At 42.2% G+C, this 18779-nt stretch overlaps 2 protein-coding genes across 2 annotated transcripts in view; one reads left to right on the top strand and one right to left on the bottom strand.

The window, feature by feature from the left end:
- arl4aa (ADP-ribosylation factor-like 4aa) overlaps window positions 1-18779 on the top strand; it is a 43440-nt gene that overhangs the window by 1015 nt on the left and 23646 nt on the right. The gene's annotated exons all lie outside the window — the stretch shown is intronic.
- Window positions 1160-4218, bottom strand: LOC146378243 (uncharacterized). Its single transcript, XM_084944186.1, has 4 exons — window positions 3486-4218; window positions 2796-2993; window positions 2411-2621; window positions 1160-1422 (listed from the first exon to the last, which is right to left on the bottom strand). The coding sequence occupies exons 1-4, from the start codon at window positions 4216-4218 to the stop codon at window positions 1161-1163; spliced, it is 1404 nt and encodes a 467-aa protein (XP_084800312.1). The 3' UTR covers window position 1160.

Below are 18779 nucleotides of genomic sequence, written 5' to 3'. Positions count from 1 at the left end.
TCATTGTCTTGTCCTTATCAACTGAGAATTTAAAACCCGACTTATATCACCACTCTTCAACTTTTCCAATTGCTCCCTGCAGTTTCTTTACAATATACTCTACATTTTCCCTCTCTTCCATATTGCTCCATCATCAGCAAAAAGCAAAAGCCCTTTCTCACCCTCTATATCATTAAAAACATCATTTATCATTAAAATAACTAAGAACATAACACTACGCTCCCTTGAGGTGTATCGTTTTCGACTGGAAACCTCTCAGAGTAAACCTTTCCAGTCCTCACTTGTATTTGTCTTCCCTTTACAAAAATCCATTTTTATTTTTATTTATTTTTACATTAATCTTTCATTTATCATTCGCTCCATTACTTTACAGATATTTGACGTTAAAGTTATAGGTCTGTAATTTCCTGAGTTTGTATCATCCTTCCCTGGTTTACTACCACTGCCTCCTTCCAGCTTTGCAGCTTGTGAAGACTGTGAGCTCTGATCTTAAATCCCCATAGACACAGGTGTTGCCAATCCAAGTAGACAAGGTGGAAACACTGGTACAATGGAAAAAAACAGCACTCACCCAGACCATGACAGGATCGTTGTGATTGGGTTTCTTTTTATTACTGTCTTTTTTGCTGAAAAAAGTGAAGTGAACTGAATTTCCACAGCTAGACATGAGCGTGGCACTGATAATGTCCTTCTGAGGAGGGAGGCTTTCTATACAATCAGTTGGAGGTCTGTATTTTGATTTGAAAGCTGTTGAATGAAATAATAACTAAATTCACAGAAAAACAATAATACAGTTCTTCATGAAAAGTAGTTTTTATTTGATCGAAAAAAAACATCATAAACACTCACAGAGAATTTCTCATCGTAACATTGTTGAACCAAACCTTTAAAAAAAAAAACAGCAGAATATTTCATCACATCATTTTAACTATGTGTAAAGTTCTCTGCAGCAACAAAGCAGCAGCTTCTTGCTCTGACCTTCATTTATTTTAAAGGTAGTGTTGCACGCATTGCGAGTCCTTGGGTTACTGACAGTTACAGAACTGAGGACCTGCTGGATCTACATGAAAGTCCAGTCAGTTAGTCACATGAGGCACTGGAGGAAAAACAATTGTATAATGTAATTTTTGTTTGTATTGTTCACTTTGCACTGCTCAAGATTAGAATCGTGTTTCCTCTCTTTCCCAAATGCAGTCGCATTCTTGCAAAACGTCCCTTTCAGGCATTGTGGTCATGATGCTGAACCTGTTCCTGGAGATCTCCCGCAGCTCCTTGATCAGTCCCTCCAAAGATGGACTCGGCCAAGTTTTGTTTTCATCACTTATAAGAATGTATGTCTGTCTCTTGATCAGCTCCAGTCTCTCCAGGTGTCGCAGCTTGTTGAGGAACAGCAGGTCTCTTGTTGGTTCCTCACGGTGGAAGCTACAGAAGACAAGACAGGAAAAAACGTCAGCTCTAGTTGCGTGTTGGCAACGATAGGCCCATAATGGGAAATTGTTGACACGATTTTCTGTAGTGTTTCAGTTGTACTTAAGAAATCAAGACAGAGAAAAGCTTAATTTGCAGCAAAATGTAAATGATGTCAGTTTCTCAAGTGAGATGATTTGATGCTGCAGGTCACACATAAACCATCAAATGGTTTATGTCAACACCCTTGTTAAGAAAGCCCGTCAGCGTCTCTTCTTCCTCAGAAGACTTAGACTTCCATCTGCCACTGAAGGTGCTCAAGAACTTTTACTCCTGCACCATCGAGAGCGTCCTGACGGCAAACATCTGCACCTGGTTTGGGAACAGCACCAAGCAGGACAGACGAGATCTGCAAAGAGTGGTGCGCTCAGCCGAACGCATCATTCAATCAGAGCTCCCTGACCTGCTGTCCATCTACACCAAGCGGTGCAAGTCCAAAGCTAGGAAGATTATGATGAACCTCTCCCATCCCAACAATGGAGTCTTCTCACTGTTGAGGTCTGGGAAGCGCTTCCGCTCCCTAAAGGCCAAAACAGAGAGAATGAGGAGGAGCTTCTTCCCCCAGGCTATTCGGGCCCTGAACCAGGTGTAGGACTGGACTCTCCCACACACATCACTATAAGACTGGACTCTCACACACATCACAACACGCACCACCACACATTTCCTATAATTTATAATCTTTATAATCTCTTTCTGCTATTTGCACATTTTTTACTGCAAATTTCTAAGTTAATTTGTAAATTTTGTAGTAACCTGTAAATTGTAAATACTGTAAAACTTTTTTTCTGTCATTTAATGGTCGGGCATTGTACAGCTACAAGCATTTCACCCCCATGTCATACTGTGTATGGTTGTGTGTGTGTGTGACAAATAAAATTTGAATTTGAAATGGAACTTTTACTTTGTAATAGTAATAAAAATAAAAATCTGCTGGGCATACCGTATCCTGAGAGTCTTGAGTTGAGGAAACAGTGTAGGAAGCTGTTTGCAGAGACAATCATCATAGCGGTTCTGATCTATGTCCAGATGCTCAACTCGCTGGAGTTGAGATGCAATGGAGCTCATCTGGCACGCACATATGGATGTTCGCAGTGTCAGACTGGTCATCTGGGATGGAAGGTCTTCCATATAAGAGGCAAGAAAAGTCCCTCCTATAAGGAAAGAAACGACAGGACAGAAGTTACAGAAAACAGTTTTGGCCTGGAGCTTCACACAGCTTCACTTAAAAAAACAAACAAACAAAAGGATGCATGCAAGACAACAGATTTTTTCTTACTACACACACTTACACACAATACAAAGATTAAATGCATGTTTTGACTCACCAATGATTGAGAGTGATTCCAGCTGTTGCAGATAACTGAGCCAGGAATAGATATGGCACTGCAGACCATCCCAGGGGTACCTGTAGTGGACAGCAAGCGACTTGAGTGAAGTCAGACCCCACAGCGCGTCCTCCGACAGGATGATTTCTGTGTAATTGACTAACTCCAAAGAGATCAGTTCTGGGCCGCCGTACTCTCCTACAGGATAAAAGAGGTGGTTAGTTAAACATTTAGTCTCTGTCAGTTAAGTTTAGCATAGTCACACAATACTGCACAACAGGCTGTGTGATCACAATACTAATCAGAATAATATGTATTTATGAATGTAATCAGAATAATAATTCCTAAGGAAATTATGTGGGTTACAGTTGGTCCAAGATAGTAACAGTAATAGACTAAACTAATTAAATAATACAATATATTACAAGTACAATTTAAGAAATAGCACTAATATATACAAATCGCTCAATTATAAACATCAAGAATATTACAGAGGTGAAATATATATAATAATGCAGCATGTGTGCAGCTCAACTGACTTCAATATGATGGGTTTTGTTCCAATATTAAGGCATAATGTCAAGAAAATATTGTATTTTCTTGATGAAAAGCTCTTGTCAAAGGTGTAAAAAGTGACTGTATTGGTTCTGATGCTTGCAAGTGTAAAATATAATCAGGAGACTGGCTTACCTGGGTTTTCTGGGTCCAGTGGGTAGAAGTAGTTGTTGGGCAGTGGCACTGGTGGCTCCCCTTTCATTCCCCAGGATAAGTGTTTGAGTTTCTTCAGGCTTAGCAGCAGGTTGTGGAAGACGCAAGAGGGCACTGGCCTCATCCTCTCAAGCCCTTCACTTTCCTGCTGGTGGAACAGCAAGTACTCCAGGTTGACCAAGTGTGACACGCTGTTGATGAACGCCACAGTGTCGTCGCAGGACATCTGAATGTTGCAGACGCTGAGGTGAGTCAACCGCTCTGCTAGTTGCTGACTCTGACACTGCACCAGTAACGGCTCAACCCAGGTGGCGTTTCGTACCCCAAGACTCGTCAGGTTGGGGAATTCACACAGGTTGTCTAAGTATTTCATCTTGTAATATCGCTGTTCCCTCACACAGACAATGGTGTTGAGCGATGGGAGGGACTTGCTGAGGATTTTCCAATCTTTGGGTCCTAAATGTTGCACTGTGGCACGGCTGACCCCACGGCACTGCACGGTGTCCCAGAATCCAGATGTGTAGCGGGGAAAGTTGGAGAGTCCTGCTGTATAATCCTTCCACAGGGACGGGTGGTCGATGAGATCTCTGAAGTGTCTGCAGCAGAGGCGGGCTGTGTGCTTTTCCTCAGTGTTCAAGTAGCCGAACACCAAAACCCAAACTTCAGGTGGCAGATATGGTAGCTGCTGGACCTTCATGTTGACTGTTTGAGCCATTGCACCTCAATTCCTTACACAAATTCAACCAATGCAGAGGCAGCAGACCTACAATTAATAGTCCTTTGTCCCTGAGTAATCACACTGATTCGCTGAAATGGAAGGAGCACCTGGAAAGGGAACAACAACAGTTTACAACTCAGGCTAAACAAAAAATGACCAAGACCTCACTTAAGCTCTTTTTTTAAATGTAAAAGGTGTTTATTTTTGCCCCAAACTATTCAGGCAAGCCTCACACCTCCAGCAAGACGGTAATATGAAATAACTATCCCAACGTCCTTGTGGGTTGCCATGTGAATTTAAAGAAGCTTGTTGAGGTGAAATTTGCTTGTACCTGTGAGTCACTGAAAACAAGGCCTCCTTGTATTTATCTCCAAACAAATAAATTAATCTCTGACTCAGTCTGGCTTCATGAAACGTGGATATAAAAAGTCATATTATTATTACAATCCTAGATTATTTTCACAAAGTATTTCATGCACATGTTAATTCCCTACAGCCAGCCAAAAATAAACAAATGAAGGATAATCTGAGATGTGTTTTAACCACTTTCACTCCCAAAATTACTTAAAACAGGTCAATTATGATCTATCAATACTTAACTTGACAAAAACAGCATTGCAGTACATCTAACCAGCAGAGATGCTACAACAGGTAAACTTGAACTACACAGCAAATTATAGTTTGTGGTAGAGAATAATCCTTACCTTGCAGGAGTTTCTGAAAAGTTCAAATCCAGTAAGAAGCAGATGGAGAAGCTCTTCCAGCCTGCACACACACAGGGCCAAAGCAAAGTGACTATCCCTGGTCTGTGACCCTTAAAAAGCTTGCTGGTACTTAATTAACATATGACTTTGTCAATAAAATAATCCCTGTATATCCTCTTATTTGTCTGCTGTTGACATCATCAGTCAAGTGGGGTGTGTCAACAACTGTCGATGAAGTTGAAGCTGAAGCTCATCACTCCATTGTTGTGTTCCAGACTGCTTGATCACATCACTTACATGTCTCCACACCCCACTCACTGTTTCATGTCCTTTCTCTTTCTTATACGTAACTGTTGGCTGCATCTGAAAGTCCACCATGACATATTGCTTTTGCTGCAATATGTCCACTGTGTTCATGAAGAATTCCTGTGTAAAACGGCTAAACAGACTTAGTAAACAACACCAGTCACACTGAGCCAGCCATTTTTTGTCAATTTTTCTTAGCTAAATAGAAATCAAAGTAAAGAATATTTTCAATGTTTCATTTAAAAGAGTTTATTTCAAGCTTGTAATAACTGAATATTCTACAGCACCAAAGGGTTTGTAATCTCATCAGAGTTACACAGATCTTATCTGCAGTCCATCACTGTATATCTGCTAACTCAGAGGCCTGCAAACTTTAAACTTTAAAAATCTGTTTTTAGCACAAGTTATTTTCAGCAGCCCAAAATCTGCATGGAGCCACATAGAGACGATGGCATTTTTCACACGAGATACAGTAAATGATGTTTTTCATGTTCAAGGTCATTCTCTGCAGAATGGGTGCCCCTGCCTGTCCATGAGGATTGTACATAAACTGTCTTGGTTTGAAGGCCCAATGGTCAGATTTCACTGATCCTATTCTCCCTATCTGTTCCGGTAATTTAGCTCTAACAAGCATGTCCCTTAGGTTCTTGTTTCTCCTATGAGCTGAAATTACCCTGTAATTGTGAAATTGTATCAAACCGGAGGTATACTCCTTAAAGTTTGTTTTAAATTGATGGTGTAACGGTAAATAGGGGCGTGAATAAGTAGTTACCAATGGCATGAATCTGCTCGGTTCCCCCAATTGGGCCTGATTCTGAGTCAAGTTTTCCCCTGAATCATCTAAGGCTCCACCTGCATTCGTCGTGTTAGAGTTAAGCCCTGCAAGAGTACTGCTTTTAATTGCTCCAAGAAACCTTCTGGAATAACCCCTGTTTCTCAGACTCCGAAATAATGTACCGATTGAATCCTGAAGGTCTGAATCCTTTGAGGAGATTCTGTAGAATCTAATAATTTGCGATTTTATGATACCTTTAAAAGTGTGTTTTGGATGATAACTACTCCTATGTAAAAGGGCATGAGAATCTGTGGGTTTAAAATAAACCTTAGTAGAAACCTTTTTCAAATTTGGATCCAGTTGTTCCAAAAACACTGTGTCCAGAAAGTTCACCTGTGTAGGATGCAACTCATATTTGACCTTGATAGAGGAGTGATGGTTATTTAGGATGTCAATAAATTCAGAAAACTTTTCCTCACCGTGAGACCAAGCCCCTATGATGTCATCCAAAAATCTAAAGTAGAATGTTAGTTTCTGAGGGCATTTTGCAAGGGCCTCACGTTCCCACTGACTCATGTATAAGTTTGCATAGGAGGGGGCATATCTATGCCCCATAAATATTCCGTCAGAGCAACATTAATGTGATAACAGGTTAAGAGCGCCTAAAATGTCTTATTTGCTGATGTCAATATAAACCATTACAGAGATCCACACAATATACCAGTGCACTTCTCTAAAAGAAAACTTGACCTCAAGAGGATTTTCTGCCATTTCCTCATGTTACATTTTAGTACACTGAAGTAGTCATCTTGGGCACTGAAATAAACTCCTAGTCTAGGGTGACCAACCGTCCTCTTTTCCCTGGACATGTCCACTTTTCACGTTCTGTCCGGGGGGATTTTCGAGATGGATGAAAATGTCCGGGTTATCCTACAGGCCTACAGAGGACCCATATGTGCAACGTCATCCCCAAACTGCTGTGTTGTAAGTGGTTGTTCCGCGCTCACAGACGGGACAGAGCGCGGAGCGGCGCGCTGAAAAGATGCCAAAGCGCAAGTGCATCTTTTCAGACAAACTGCAAAAGAAATTTCCCTCGTACCATCCCGGTCGGAATAAATGGGAGGCGTAGTGCACTGTGTGCACAGCTGGCACATAACGTTTGTGTGTCTAACAAAGGTGCCGGAGATCTTGTTGCTTACATGGACACAGAAAAACATAAAAAGGTTGTGCAAGGCAAAAATTCATCTAGTAAGTTGACTGAGTTCTTTGTTACACCTGGGAAAACGAGGATGCTGTTGTTCTGCAGCAGAAGGTGCACTGACATTTCATATTATGAAGCATCACAATAGCTACAGATCCATGGATTACACTAGTGTGTTGCTAAAAATAAATATAATGATAATAATAATAACAATAAAAGCATTTCTCAGACTCAAGTAACCATGGAACAGGGAAAATATTTCCAATCATACTTTGACTGGAAGAATGGTGACGTGCAAACAAAATTGATTGAGGTTAGAAACGCCAAATGACATTGAGGGTTCTCGGGAGGGGCCGTCCTAACACCTGCTGCTCTCTGGCAGCAGCACCATGCTCTCCCGTGTTTTAAATGCACCTTAGAACAACACGCATTAACACTACACATGAGCGAGAGGAGGGAGGTTTGGGGTCTTCACACACCCCTGTTCTCTGCTGGCCATCGGGGCAGAGGGGCTGGGAGGAGGTGTTGGCCGTCCGATTGGGATCTGGGACGCGGGGCCTCCCTGCTGCTGCAGAGCTTGGGGCGGTCTGCTTGCCTCCACCCCGGGGGAAAGGGTAGCATCTCCTGGGTCTAGGTGCCGTTTCCCCCTCCAGGGGCGAGGGGACCTGGGGTATAGAGTTTGTTTGGGGAGTGTGATTGTGTGTACAGTGTCCATGTATGTCTATCCCTACGTTGGGTTAGTGCTGAGTATTTGTATATGTGTGCATGAGGGTGGGAATGCATGCTTGTGTCTGTGTGTGCCTGTTTGTCTGTGTTTATATGTCAGGTCAGGTCTTACACTCCACCTCTCTGGGTACTCCCAGGCCCTCCAAAGGCCTATCTCCCCTCACCACACTCCCTGCCGGTAACTGATGCCCTCAGGGGTCGGTGCGTTGGTGGTTCTTGGTGTCCGGGGCTGGGCGCTCAGGTATGTACCAGCTCACTCCCGGTGACTACTTGACGGGGCCTGGTGCCTGTTGCTTGGTCAGGCCTCTTCCGGGGCAAAGGGGGCCCTCGGCCTCCGGCCCAGTTCACTCTGGCACAGCTGGCTGCCGGCAGAGCCGGCGGGCACGCCACTGCAGCCCCCTCTGGCTTCTGCTTCGTGGCTACTGGGTGACCCCTCATCTGGGGCTCTCCTCAGCTCTTCCCAGGAGGGTGGCACGGATGCCCCTCCGGTGGTCCTCCTTGGGCTCTCGCACTCTGGGGCCTCCGGATGTCTGGAGCCTGGATCTCCTCCATGCCTGCTTCATGCCCTGGGGGACAGGGCTATGGCTCTCTACATCCTCTAGCAGACCATTACATGGGGAAACCTTTTGAATACAAGCGCGCTGATCCACACAGGTGTGCACACGGGTGTTCACTGTTCATAGACATAAACTAGACCTTTATTGGCTGCTATTTCCAAGCACATTGTGCGCTGTCGGTCCTGATTGCTACACAACAACATTCAATATTTAGTATTTACTGCTGTTTACACTTAGCTAGATTAACGTGATGGTGTTGTGTTTAGTATGTTGCTCTGTTTTTTTTGCTTGTTTTCTCTTCTTTTTCTCTCAACAGGTGATCCAGGAGATTTTTTTTCGTCTTCTTTCTCTTTTTAAGTGCCCTTTCTCACTGTCCATCTTCCCTTCTTTTTTACTTGTGTATGGCCGTCGTCCCCTTGTACAGACAATGCTGGTGAGTGACGGGAGATACTGGATGAGGTATCGCCAATCCTTGGGCTGTAAATGGCGCACTGCAATCCGGGTAATCCTGCACTAGTTTAGTGTGTTCAGGAAGCCAGATGTGTAGTTTAGGAGGCTGAAGAACACCACTGTGTAGTCCTTGCATAGGGATGGTTGGTCGATGAGTTTTTGAGGTCGTTGAAGCAGAGGCAGACTAAATGTTTTTCTTTTGTGTTCAGGTAGCTGAACACCAACATCAAAACTTCAGGTGGGAGATGTGGTAGATCTTTCATGTTAACCGTTTGAGCTTCAGCTGCAGGTCTGAGGTTCTTCTGGCCCAATTTTTCTTTTCTGAAAGAATGAGCACTTATGTTATGGCAATGAATTGAACTGGCATATAAAAATATATAAAGTAATATTTATAAAATAATAAAGGGATTTTTTAAACCTCTTATTTATGAGGAAAAATATTGATAAATCATTTATAATCCAGACTTGTGTGCTACACAAAACAAGCACTTATTTAAAAATTGTAAACATTTTCCATATTTTAAGCCATTTATTCCACAGCTTGCAAATCTTCTTACTGGAGTGATCAGGTTTAACTTATCCTACGGTAAACTTACTACGGTAGGAAAACCGTGTGGCTCTGTCCTCCTCTGCTGCAGCATCTTGCCTACACTATACTAAGTTTCTCTCTCTCCCCCCACCTGCACCGCATGCACTCATTTGCATAAATTCCTGATGCTGGGATTTTAACCATAAACCAAGCCTTTAAGGCACAGGGATTCACAGTTTTAGTTAACCAAGCCAACACGAATGCAATAAAATAATTTTAGTTCAACTATAACCATGAATGTACTTATTAAATTACTAATTACACAAAATAAGTTTAACAGCAACAAATATAAATCCTAAATATATGTTGTCAATGGTACGGTAACTTTTATTTTCCCCGATGAGAAATTGATTTGCAATATGTCCATACAGAGAGACTGGAACATGTTATAGGCATCAAGGATTCTGCCCTTAATTGGTTTAAATCCTACCTCTCGGGTAGGACTTTCTCTGTCATGATGGGCTGCTACTCGTCCGCCGCTGCCCGTTTGCTGTGGAGTACCACAGAGGTCTGTGCTGGGCCCTCTAATGTTTGCCTTGTACATGCTACCCCTGGGTTCTATCTTTGACAAATATCAGATCTCCTACCACTGTTATCCTGACGACATTCAAATCTGTTTCCAATTGTCTGATGACCTGCCAGCTTCATTGAGCCTGACTGCTTGAAAGAGGTTACAGAGTGGCTGTCAGCCAATTCTCTCATTTTAAATGAGAAGAAAACTGAGATTATGGTGTTTGATAGTCACACTCCATGAGACCAGCTAGCTGCACGATTTGGTTCCTTTTCTTGCTTTCTTACAGATACTGTAAGTAATTTAGGTGTTTGCCTGGATAGTTCATTTAAGCTGGATAAACAGGTTTCCTCAGTGGTTAAATCTGGCCTTTTCCAGTTGCGCCAAATTTCCAAGGTCAAAGTGTCTATACTCCCAGCCGTTCTTTATGATCATCTGGTCAGTTACTTCTGGCCCAGCGCAGGCACCATCTGAAGACTAGGGGTAAGGGTGGGCGATATAAACGATATGCGATAGAAACGATATAAATTTGGCCAACGATAGAGATTTTGACTATACCGCTCTATAGCGATAGCGCATGTTGATGAAGTCATCAAGCTGCGCCTGTTTTGGTCGAAAGCATCGCAGTGGCTACAACAAATATCATCTGCAAATTATGCCGGGCGACAGTCATAGCAAAGACATGAAGCTGTCACGAAGTACAAGGTAGACTCACGCGCTGGACTCCGGGGATGATGCACACAAGAGAATTTATTAAAGAACAATGTCCAATGAGTGTATATACACAGATACGGGGCAGTGCTATTTACAAGGGTGCGGGGCAGTGCTATGTACAAAAGGTGAGGGGGGCAGGGCTCCGGGGAAAATCCAGGGGAACACGCTCGTCTCTCTCCACACAATCCAAACACGAATCCACTCGCACACCAGGGAAACAGTTCAGGGAATCTGTACACAAAGAAACGCTTGTTAGATGCTGAACACACACTGCACGGGAAAATACTTGCTGGGACGCTCGACTTTCACTGACGCGATTCTCACAACGATTCAGCGAAGAACAGCCGTTGCTTCCTGTCTTAAATACCACACTGATGAGGCACAGGTGTTTCTTCCTCCGAGGGCGTGGGCCAAGGGCGTGAACCCATAATGAGTTCAGCCCTGGCGAGAGAGAGGGAGAGAGAGAGAGAGGACTAGAGAGAAAGAGGGAGAGACAGCTGATCAGCGACCACTGTGACAGAAGCACTTTTGAAATATGGGTAAAGCCAAAAACTGCGCTTCCTCCACTTCCGTAACATTGATTCATTAATGTTGAATTCTCTCGCAGCTGCTCTATGTTGCAGTATATTAATAACTAACCTTGTATTGTGGATGAATGAGCTCAGTTGTTCTCCTGACTGAAGTTTGGCCCGTGTATAGCATCCTGCTATGCGATTGCATTTGTCCCTAACCACCAGAATCCCTCACGTTAACTTTTATCGAGTGGAAAAAAGCTGGCGTTCATCCTCCAGCTTCACTGTGCTAATGTTATGCTAACATAGCTGTGTCGCTAGCAATCACGTAGCACAACACTATATACCAGGTAGTCCAACTTCAGTAACCCTGCAAACGCCACTGCTGTTTAGTTTTCTGTCTTCATTATTTTGGAAGTGGTAGCAGAGCTGTACGTTTTAATTAGTTTCAAAAATCTCTCAGTCAGAACATGGTATGTCATGTTTAGGTGGAAACTAGCGAGCTAACTTCCTGTTAACTTCTAACTCTGTTAAATTTAATAACTGTTTTCATGGATGCCTGGATGTTAAACTTAATTGTTACACCTGGTAAAGCAGCAACGCTGATGATTTTATTAAAGATGAAAGAATTTAGACCGTTTTTAACTCTCAATGTTCGTTTGACTTTGGGACCTGAAGGGAACGGAGTTTTGGACCCAGATTACTCCACGAAGCTCCTCACTACGGCAGCCGTAATGCTCTGACAATCCATCAAGCAGTGCGGCTTACCAAAGTTGTACTAAAACATTTTTTTAACAGATTTCTGCACGGCAAAATTGGTTCAAGGTCAGTAAGCACAACCAGAATTCATACATAAGGCACACTCTCGATTTTTGAGAAAATTAAAGGATTTTAAGTGTGCCTTATAGTGTGGAAAATACGTTATACAGAAGAAAAGAATATATCGCGATATATATCGTTACCGCACGTGCTTCAAATTATATCGCGATATGAATATTAGGCCATATCGCCCAGCCCTAACTAGGGGTGATCGTGCTTTTGCCTCTGTAGCACCAAACCTCTGGAATAGTCTTCCTTAGGGATGGGTATTGTTTAGGTTTTATCCGATACCGGTGCCAAACCGATACTTTTGAAACGGTGCCGGTGCTTAAACGGTGCTCAAACCGGTGCTTAAAGAATGGAGAACACAAAATTGGTCCAAAAACCTCTCATGTTCAGCTGTTTTTTTGTAAAAAGATAACAATGTTAGCCTTTTCTGCAGCTATGGGGCATATATGGTATCACTCTTGGCTGGAAGCAGTGCTTAAACAATGGAAAAAACACAAATTTTGTCCAAAAACCTCTCATGTTTAACTGTTTTCCACTTTTTCTTTGGTCATTTTAGCCTTTTTGGCCAGGGTGAAGGGAGTATCTGCAGTCAAAAAAGAAGACAGCTGCATGTAGCTATGATGATGTTTGCTAGTTCACCTTACATGCATTAATGTAATAACGTGGTGAGCCTACTCAACGTAAATTACACACGAACAACATTAAGCTACTCACGCAGAGAAGAACGGCTGCTGCTGCCATCATCATCCGTCATCATTTCTGCTATACTGGCAGGGCTAGGGGCCAGGACTCTCCTCTTTGGGTTTTTGGGGGATGTTGCTAACTCCGGGTCCGATAACAGGCACCACACCCGCAGTAGATGTGCACGGTGTGAGGTCTCGCAGCAAGCTATCAAATACGGCGCATTTCTCGGCTTTTAAAAAAAACGCTATGCGTCGGCAGGTGTTTCATCGGATTTGAGGTATCACAGTATCAGCTTAAAGCACTTGTTGCAGGTTGCTGAGTTTGCATATTTTGCTGTGAAGTACAGCCATACTTTTGACCGCTTCGCCTTGGGCATTTTTAATCTGTAGCTCTGCTCTAAAAGAACGTACGTACCTGGACCCGCCTACTATCCTCGGAAACGTAAAATGATTGGCTAGAATCTAAAGTGTATCACAGCTCAGGAAAAAAAAGCACCAAAATAAAGCACCGAAATGTGCGCTGCTTTTCAGTCTGGTTACTACCGTTTATGTCAGAACCGGTGCCATCATGGCACCGGATACCGGTACCCATCCCTAGTCTTTGTGCTACCATTCGTGCCTCTGACTCCATTTAATCCTTTAAAGGATTAAATGGCTTTTCCGACTTGCTATTTCTCACCGCTCATTAATTGCTGTATCGCTACTCATTTCTCTGGATAATCATGATTTCTCCCTATCTCTACTTACTAATGCTTTGGTTTGTTTCTCTATTTTACCTTGTTTTAATGACATACTGTTCAGGGCTCGAGCTCAAAGTCACAAAAGGGAAGTGGGGGGTCCTATGAGGGAGTCTTAGAGCTGTCCATGACGAGGACTGGGGGAACCAGGCACTGGGTAATATCTAGAGTAGGAACCTTGAAGCTGTAGGAAAGTGAAGATATAAGGTGGAGACCTCAGAGTCACTGTGAGAGGGAGAACATACTCTTTATCTCTGCCTGACCAAAACTAATAGCCAGGTCAACTACCCCATGTTTTGTGGCCTCCTTTGCAACTCTGCCATTTCATTCGCCCTTACTCCATAGTGCGCTGGAATCCATAAAAACACAACTGTAAGTCCCATCATGTGTATTCTGAAAAGTGTTTGCTGAACCTCTGCTAGAACATCTGCTCTACCTTCTGAGTGACTACACTGTAAACTGACCAATGACGATCTTGAGTCTGAACAAATGACTGCTTTTAATGGCCTCATGTCTTCTACCCACTGAACAGCTAATAGTATTGTGTGCATTTCTGCAGTGTATACTGAAAGTCCATCATTGATCCTTTTCCCCCATTTCAACCACAAACTCCGGGATCACAACTGCTACACCAGTTTGACTGGCTGCATTCTTTGATGCATCTGTATAATATGTATAATAGTCTTCATTTACTCACTCCAATCCTTGACCATATAACTTAAGCTTGACATCCTCACCAACTCTTTTCCTTGTAAAAAAAAAACAAAACAAAAAACATTGTCTTGTCCTTATCAACTGAGAATTTAAAACCAGACTTATATCACCACTCAACTTTTCCAATTGTTCCCTGCAGTTTCTTTACAATATACTCTACATTTTCCCTCTCTTCCACATTGCTCCATCATCAGCAAAAAGCAAAAGCCCTATCCCACCCTCTATATCATTAAAAACATCATTTATCATTAAAGAAAATAAGAACATAACACTACGCTCCTTTGAGGTGTATCATTTTCGACTAAAGATGAAAGAATTTAGACCGTTTTTAACTCTCAATGTTCGTTTGACTTTGGGACCTGAAGGGAACGGAGTTTTGGACCCAGATTACTCCACGAAGCTCCTCACTACGGCTGCCGTAATGCTCTGACAATCCATCAAGCAGTGCGGCTTACCAAAGTTGTACTAAAACATTTTTTAACAGATTTCTGCACGGCAAAATTGGTTCAAGGTCAGTAAGCACAACCAGAATTCATACATAAGGCACACTCTCGATTTTTGAGAAAATTAAAGGATTTTAAGTGTGCCTTATAGTGTGGAAAATACGTTATACAGAAGAAAAGAATATATCGCGATATATATCGTTACCGCACGTGCTTCAAATTATATCGCGATATGAATATTAGGCCATATCGCCCAGCCCTAACTAGGGGTGATCGTGCTTTTGCCTCTGTAGCACCAAACCTCTGGAATAGTCTTCCTTAGGGATGGGTATCGTTTAGGTTTTATCCGATACCGGTGCCAAACCGATACTTTTGAAACGGTGCCGGTGCTTAAACGGTGCTCAAACCGGTGCTTAAAGAATGGAGAACACAAAATTGGTCCAAAAACCTCTCATGTTCAGCTGTTTTTTTGTAAAAAGATAACAATGTTAGCCTTTTCTGCAGCTATGGGGCATATATGGTATCACTCTTGGCTGGAAGCAGTGCTTAAACAATGGAAAAAACACAAATTTTGTCCAAAAACCTCTCATGTTTAACTGTTTTCCACTTTTTCTTTGGTCATTTTAGCCTTTTTGGCCAGGGTGAAGGGAGTATCTGCCATCAAACAAGAAGACAGCCGCATGTAGCTATGATGATGTTTGCTAGTTCACCTTACATGCATTAATGTAATAACGTGGTGAGCCTACTCAATGTAAATTACACACGAACAACATTAAGCTACTCACGCAGAGAAGAACGGCTGCTGCTGCCATCATCATCCGTCATCATTTCTGCTACACTGGCAGGGCTAGGGGCCAGGACTCTCCTCTTCGGGTTTTTGGGGGATGTTGCTAACTCCGGGTCCGATAACAGGCACCACACCCGCAGTAGATGTGCACGGTGTGAGGTCTCGCAGCAAGCTATCAAATACGGCGCATTTCTCGGCTTTTAAAAAAAACGCTATGCGTCGGCAGGTGTTTCATCGGATTTGAGGTGTTACCTCCTTTGACAGTATCACAGTATCAGCTTAAAGCACTTGTTGCAGGCTGCTGAGTTTGCATATTTTGCTGTGAAGTACAGCCATACTTTTGACCGCTTCGCCTTGGGCATTTTTAATCTGTAGCTCTGCTCTAAAAGAACGTCCAGAACCTGGACCCGCCTACTATCCTCGGAAACGTAAAATGATTGGCTAGAATCTAAAGTGTATCACAGCTCAGGAAAAAAAAGCACCGAAATAAAGCACCGAAATGTGCGCTGCTTTTCAGTCTGGTTACTACCGTTTATGTCAGAACCGGTGCCATCATGGCACCGGATACCGGTACCCATCCCTAGTCTTCCTGCTACCATTCGTGCCTCTGACTCCATTTAATCCTTTAAAGGATTAAATGGCTTTTCCGACTTGCTATTTCTCACCGCTCATTAATTGCTGTATCGCTACTCATTTCTCTGGATAATCATGATTTCTCCCTATCTCTACTTACTAATGCTTTGGTTTGTTTCTCTATTTTACCTTGTTTTAATGACTTACAGTTCAGTGTCATTTACCGTGTTATTTTCATTTACCGTTATTCCTTACTGTGAAGCACTTTGGTGTACCCCTGGTTTTAAATGTGCTATATGAATAAAATTATATTTTATTGTATCATTGTTTTATATTGTTATTATTATTTTACATTATTTCTTTTTAATGACAATTTTATATTGTTAAGCACTTTGTGCAGCATCGTCTGTCTGGAAATGTGCTATATAAATAAATTTGACCTTGACCTAATAACCGGCTCAGAGGACAATACTAATTTTCAAGGTAGCACATAACTTTTCATGAACCACCAAATCACTAGAAGTCCTCTATAATCTATGAGGCTGTGCTGTGAGATGCTATCAGTAGCACTAAAGGAAAACACTATGAACATGACTGTAGGAAGGACACTATAAAACTATACTATGAGCTATTATCAGCAGTGCTGACGAAAATGCTGTGAACATTTCTAAGGAGACACAATAAACTAAGAAACAATACTATGAGTTTCTACTAGCAATACTAACGAAAAAGGTTAAGCACCAAGAGTCACCACATGAGCTAGGGCTCGAGCTCAAAGTCACAAAAGGGAAGTGGGGGGTCCTACGAGGGAGTCTTAGAGCTGTCCATGACGAGGACTGGGGGAACCAGGCACTGGGTAATATCTAGAGTAGGAACCTTGAAGCTGTAGGAAAGTGAAGATATAAGGTGGAGACCTCAGAGTCACTGTGAGAGGGAGAACATACTCTTTGTCTCTGCCTGACCAAAACTAATAGCCAGGTCAACTACCCCATGTTTTGTGGCCTCCTTTGCAACTCTGCCATTTCATTCACCCTTACTCCATAGTGCGCTGGAATCCATAAAAACACAACTGTAAGTCCCATCATGTGTATTCTGAAAAGTGTTTGCTGAACCTCTGCTAGAACATCTGCTCTACCTTCTGAGTGACTACACTGTAAACTGACCAATGACGATCTTGAGTCTGAACAAATGACTGCTTTTAATGGCCTCATGTCTTCTACCCACTGAACAGCTAATAGTATTGTGTGCATTTCTACAGTGTATACTGAAAGTCCATCATTGATCCTTTTCCCCATTTCAACCACAAACTCCGGGATCACAACTGCTACACCAGTTTGACTGGCTGCATTCTTTGATGCATCTGTATATATTTGAACATATCAATGTAAGCCTGTACTGTATGAGAGTTTAAAATAAATGCCCTATCCTTATTCTTCTTGTCCAATAATGTGAAATCTACTGTGGCTTCAGGTATTATCCATAGAGGTATTGCTGGTAATGGCACTCTTTGACTGAGGTCTACCTGATCCAGTTCAAATTAACCAACCCATCTAACCAACCCAGTGTATATGGCCCTCAAAGACTTCCTATCTGCTCCCCTGTCCCTCCCAACTAATCACCTTATTATATTTAAATCTTTTTTACATTTATCCAACACTTTCTGAATGTGTACATCCCATGTTACCCTTTCATCAAACCACCAAATTTACATTTACTCACTCCAATCCTTGACCATATAACTTAAGCTTGACATCCTCACCAACTCTTTTCCTTGTAAAAAAAAAAACAAAACAAAAAACATTGTCTTGTCCTTATCAACTGAGAATTTAAAACCAGACTTATATCACCACTCAACTTTTCCAATTGTTCCCTGCAGTTTCTTTACAATATACTCTACATTTTCCCTCTCTTCCACATTGCTCCATCATCAGCAAAAAGCAAAAGCCCTATCCCACCCTCTATATCATTAAAAACATCATTTATCATTAAAGAAAATAAGAACATAACACTACGCTCCTTTGAGGTGTATCATTTTCGACTGGAAACCTCTCACAGTAAACCTTTCCAGTCCTCACTTGTATTTGTCTTCCCTTTAAAAAAAAAATCCATTGTCCACCTGTACATCTGCCCCCTCATACCCAATTTACTGATTTTAATTAGTAGGCCTTCTCTCCACATCATGTCATAGGCTTTTTCTATATCAAAAAACCACTGCCACGATCGTCTTTGTTTATTTGTGTTGTGCTGACTTCGTGTTCCAAACACAATACCAGATCCATTGAATTTCTCGCTCTTCTGAGCCCACTTTGATGTTTAGATATGTATTCTTTATTTTCTATATAGTACATTAATCTTTCATTTATCATTCGCTCCATTACTTTACAGATATTTGACGTTAAAGTTATAGGTCTGTAATTTCCTGAATTTGTATCATCCTTCCCTAGTTTACTACCACTGCCTCCTTCCGGCTTTGCAGCTTGTGAAGACTGTGAGCTCTGGTCTTAAATCCCCATAGACACAGGTGTTGCCAATCCAAGTAGACAAGGTGGAAACACTGGTACAATGGAAAAAACCAGCACTCACCCAGACCATGACAGGGTCGTTGTGATTGGGTTTCTTTTTATTACTGTCTTTTTTGCTGAAAAAAGTGAAGTGAACTGAATTTCCACAGCTAGACATGAGCATGACACTGATAATGTCCTTCTGAGGAGGGAGGCTTTCTATACAATCACTTGGAGGTCTGTATTT

This window comes from Perissodus microlepis, chromosome 11 (assembly GCF_051167445.1).
Source record: "Perissodus microlepis isolate ML-2025 ecotype Zambia chromosome 11, ASM5116744v1, whole genome shotgun sequence".
Taxonomy (NCBI): Eukaryota; Metazoa; Chordata; class Actinopteri; order Cichliformes; family Cichlidae; genus Perissodus; species Perissodus microlepis.
This window is presented reverse-complemented; position numbering and strand designations above follow the sequence as displayed.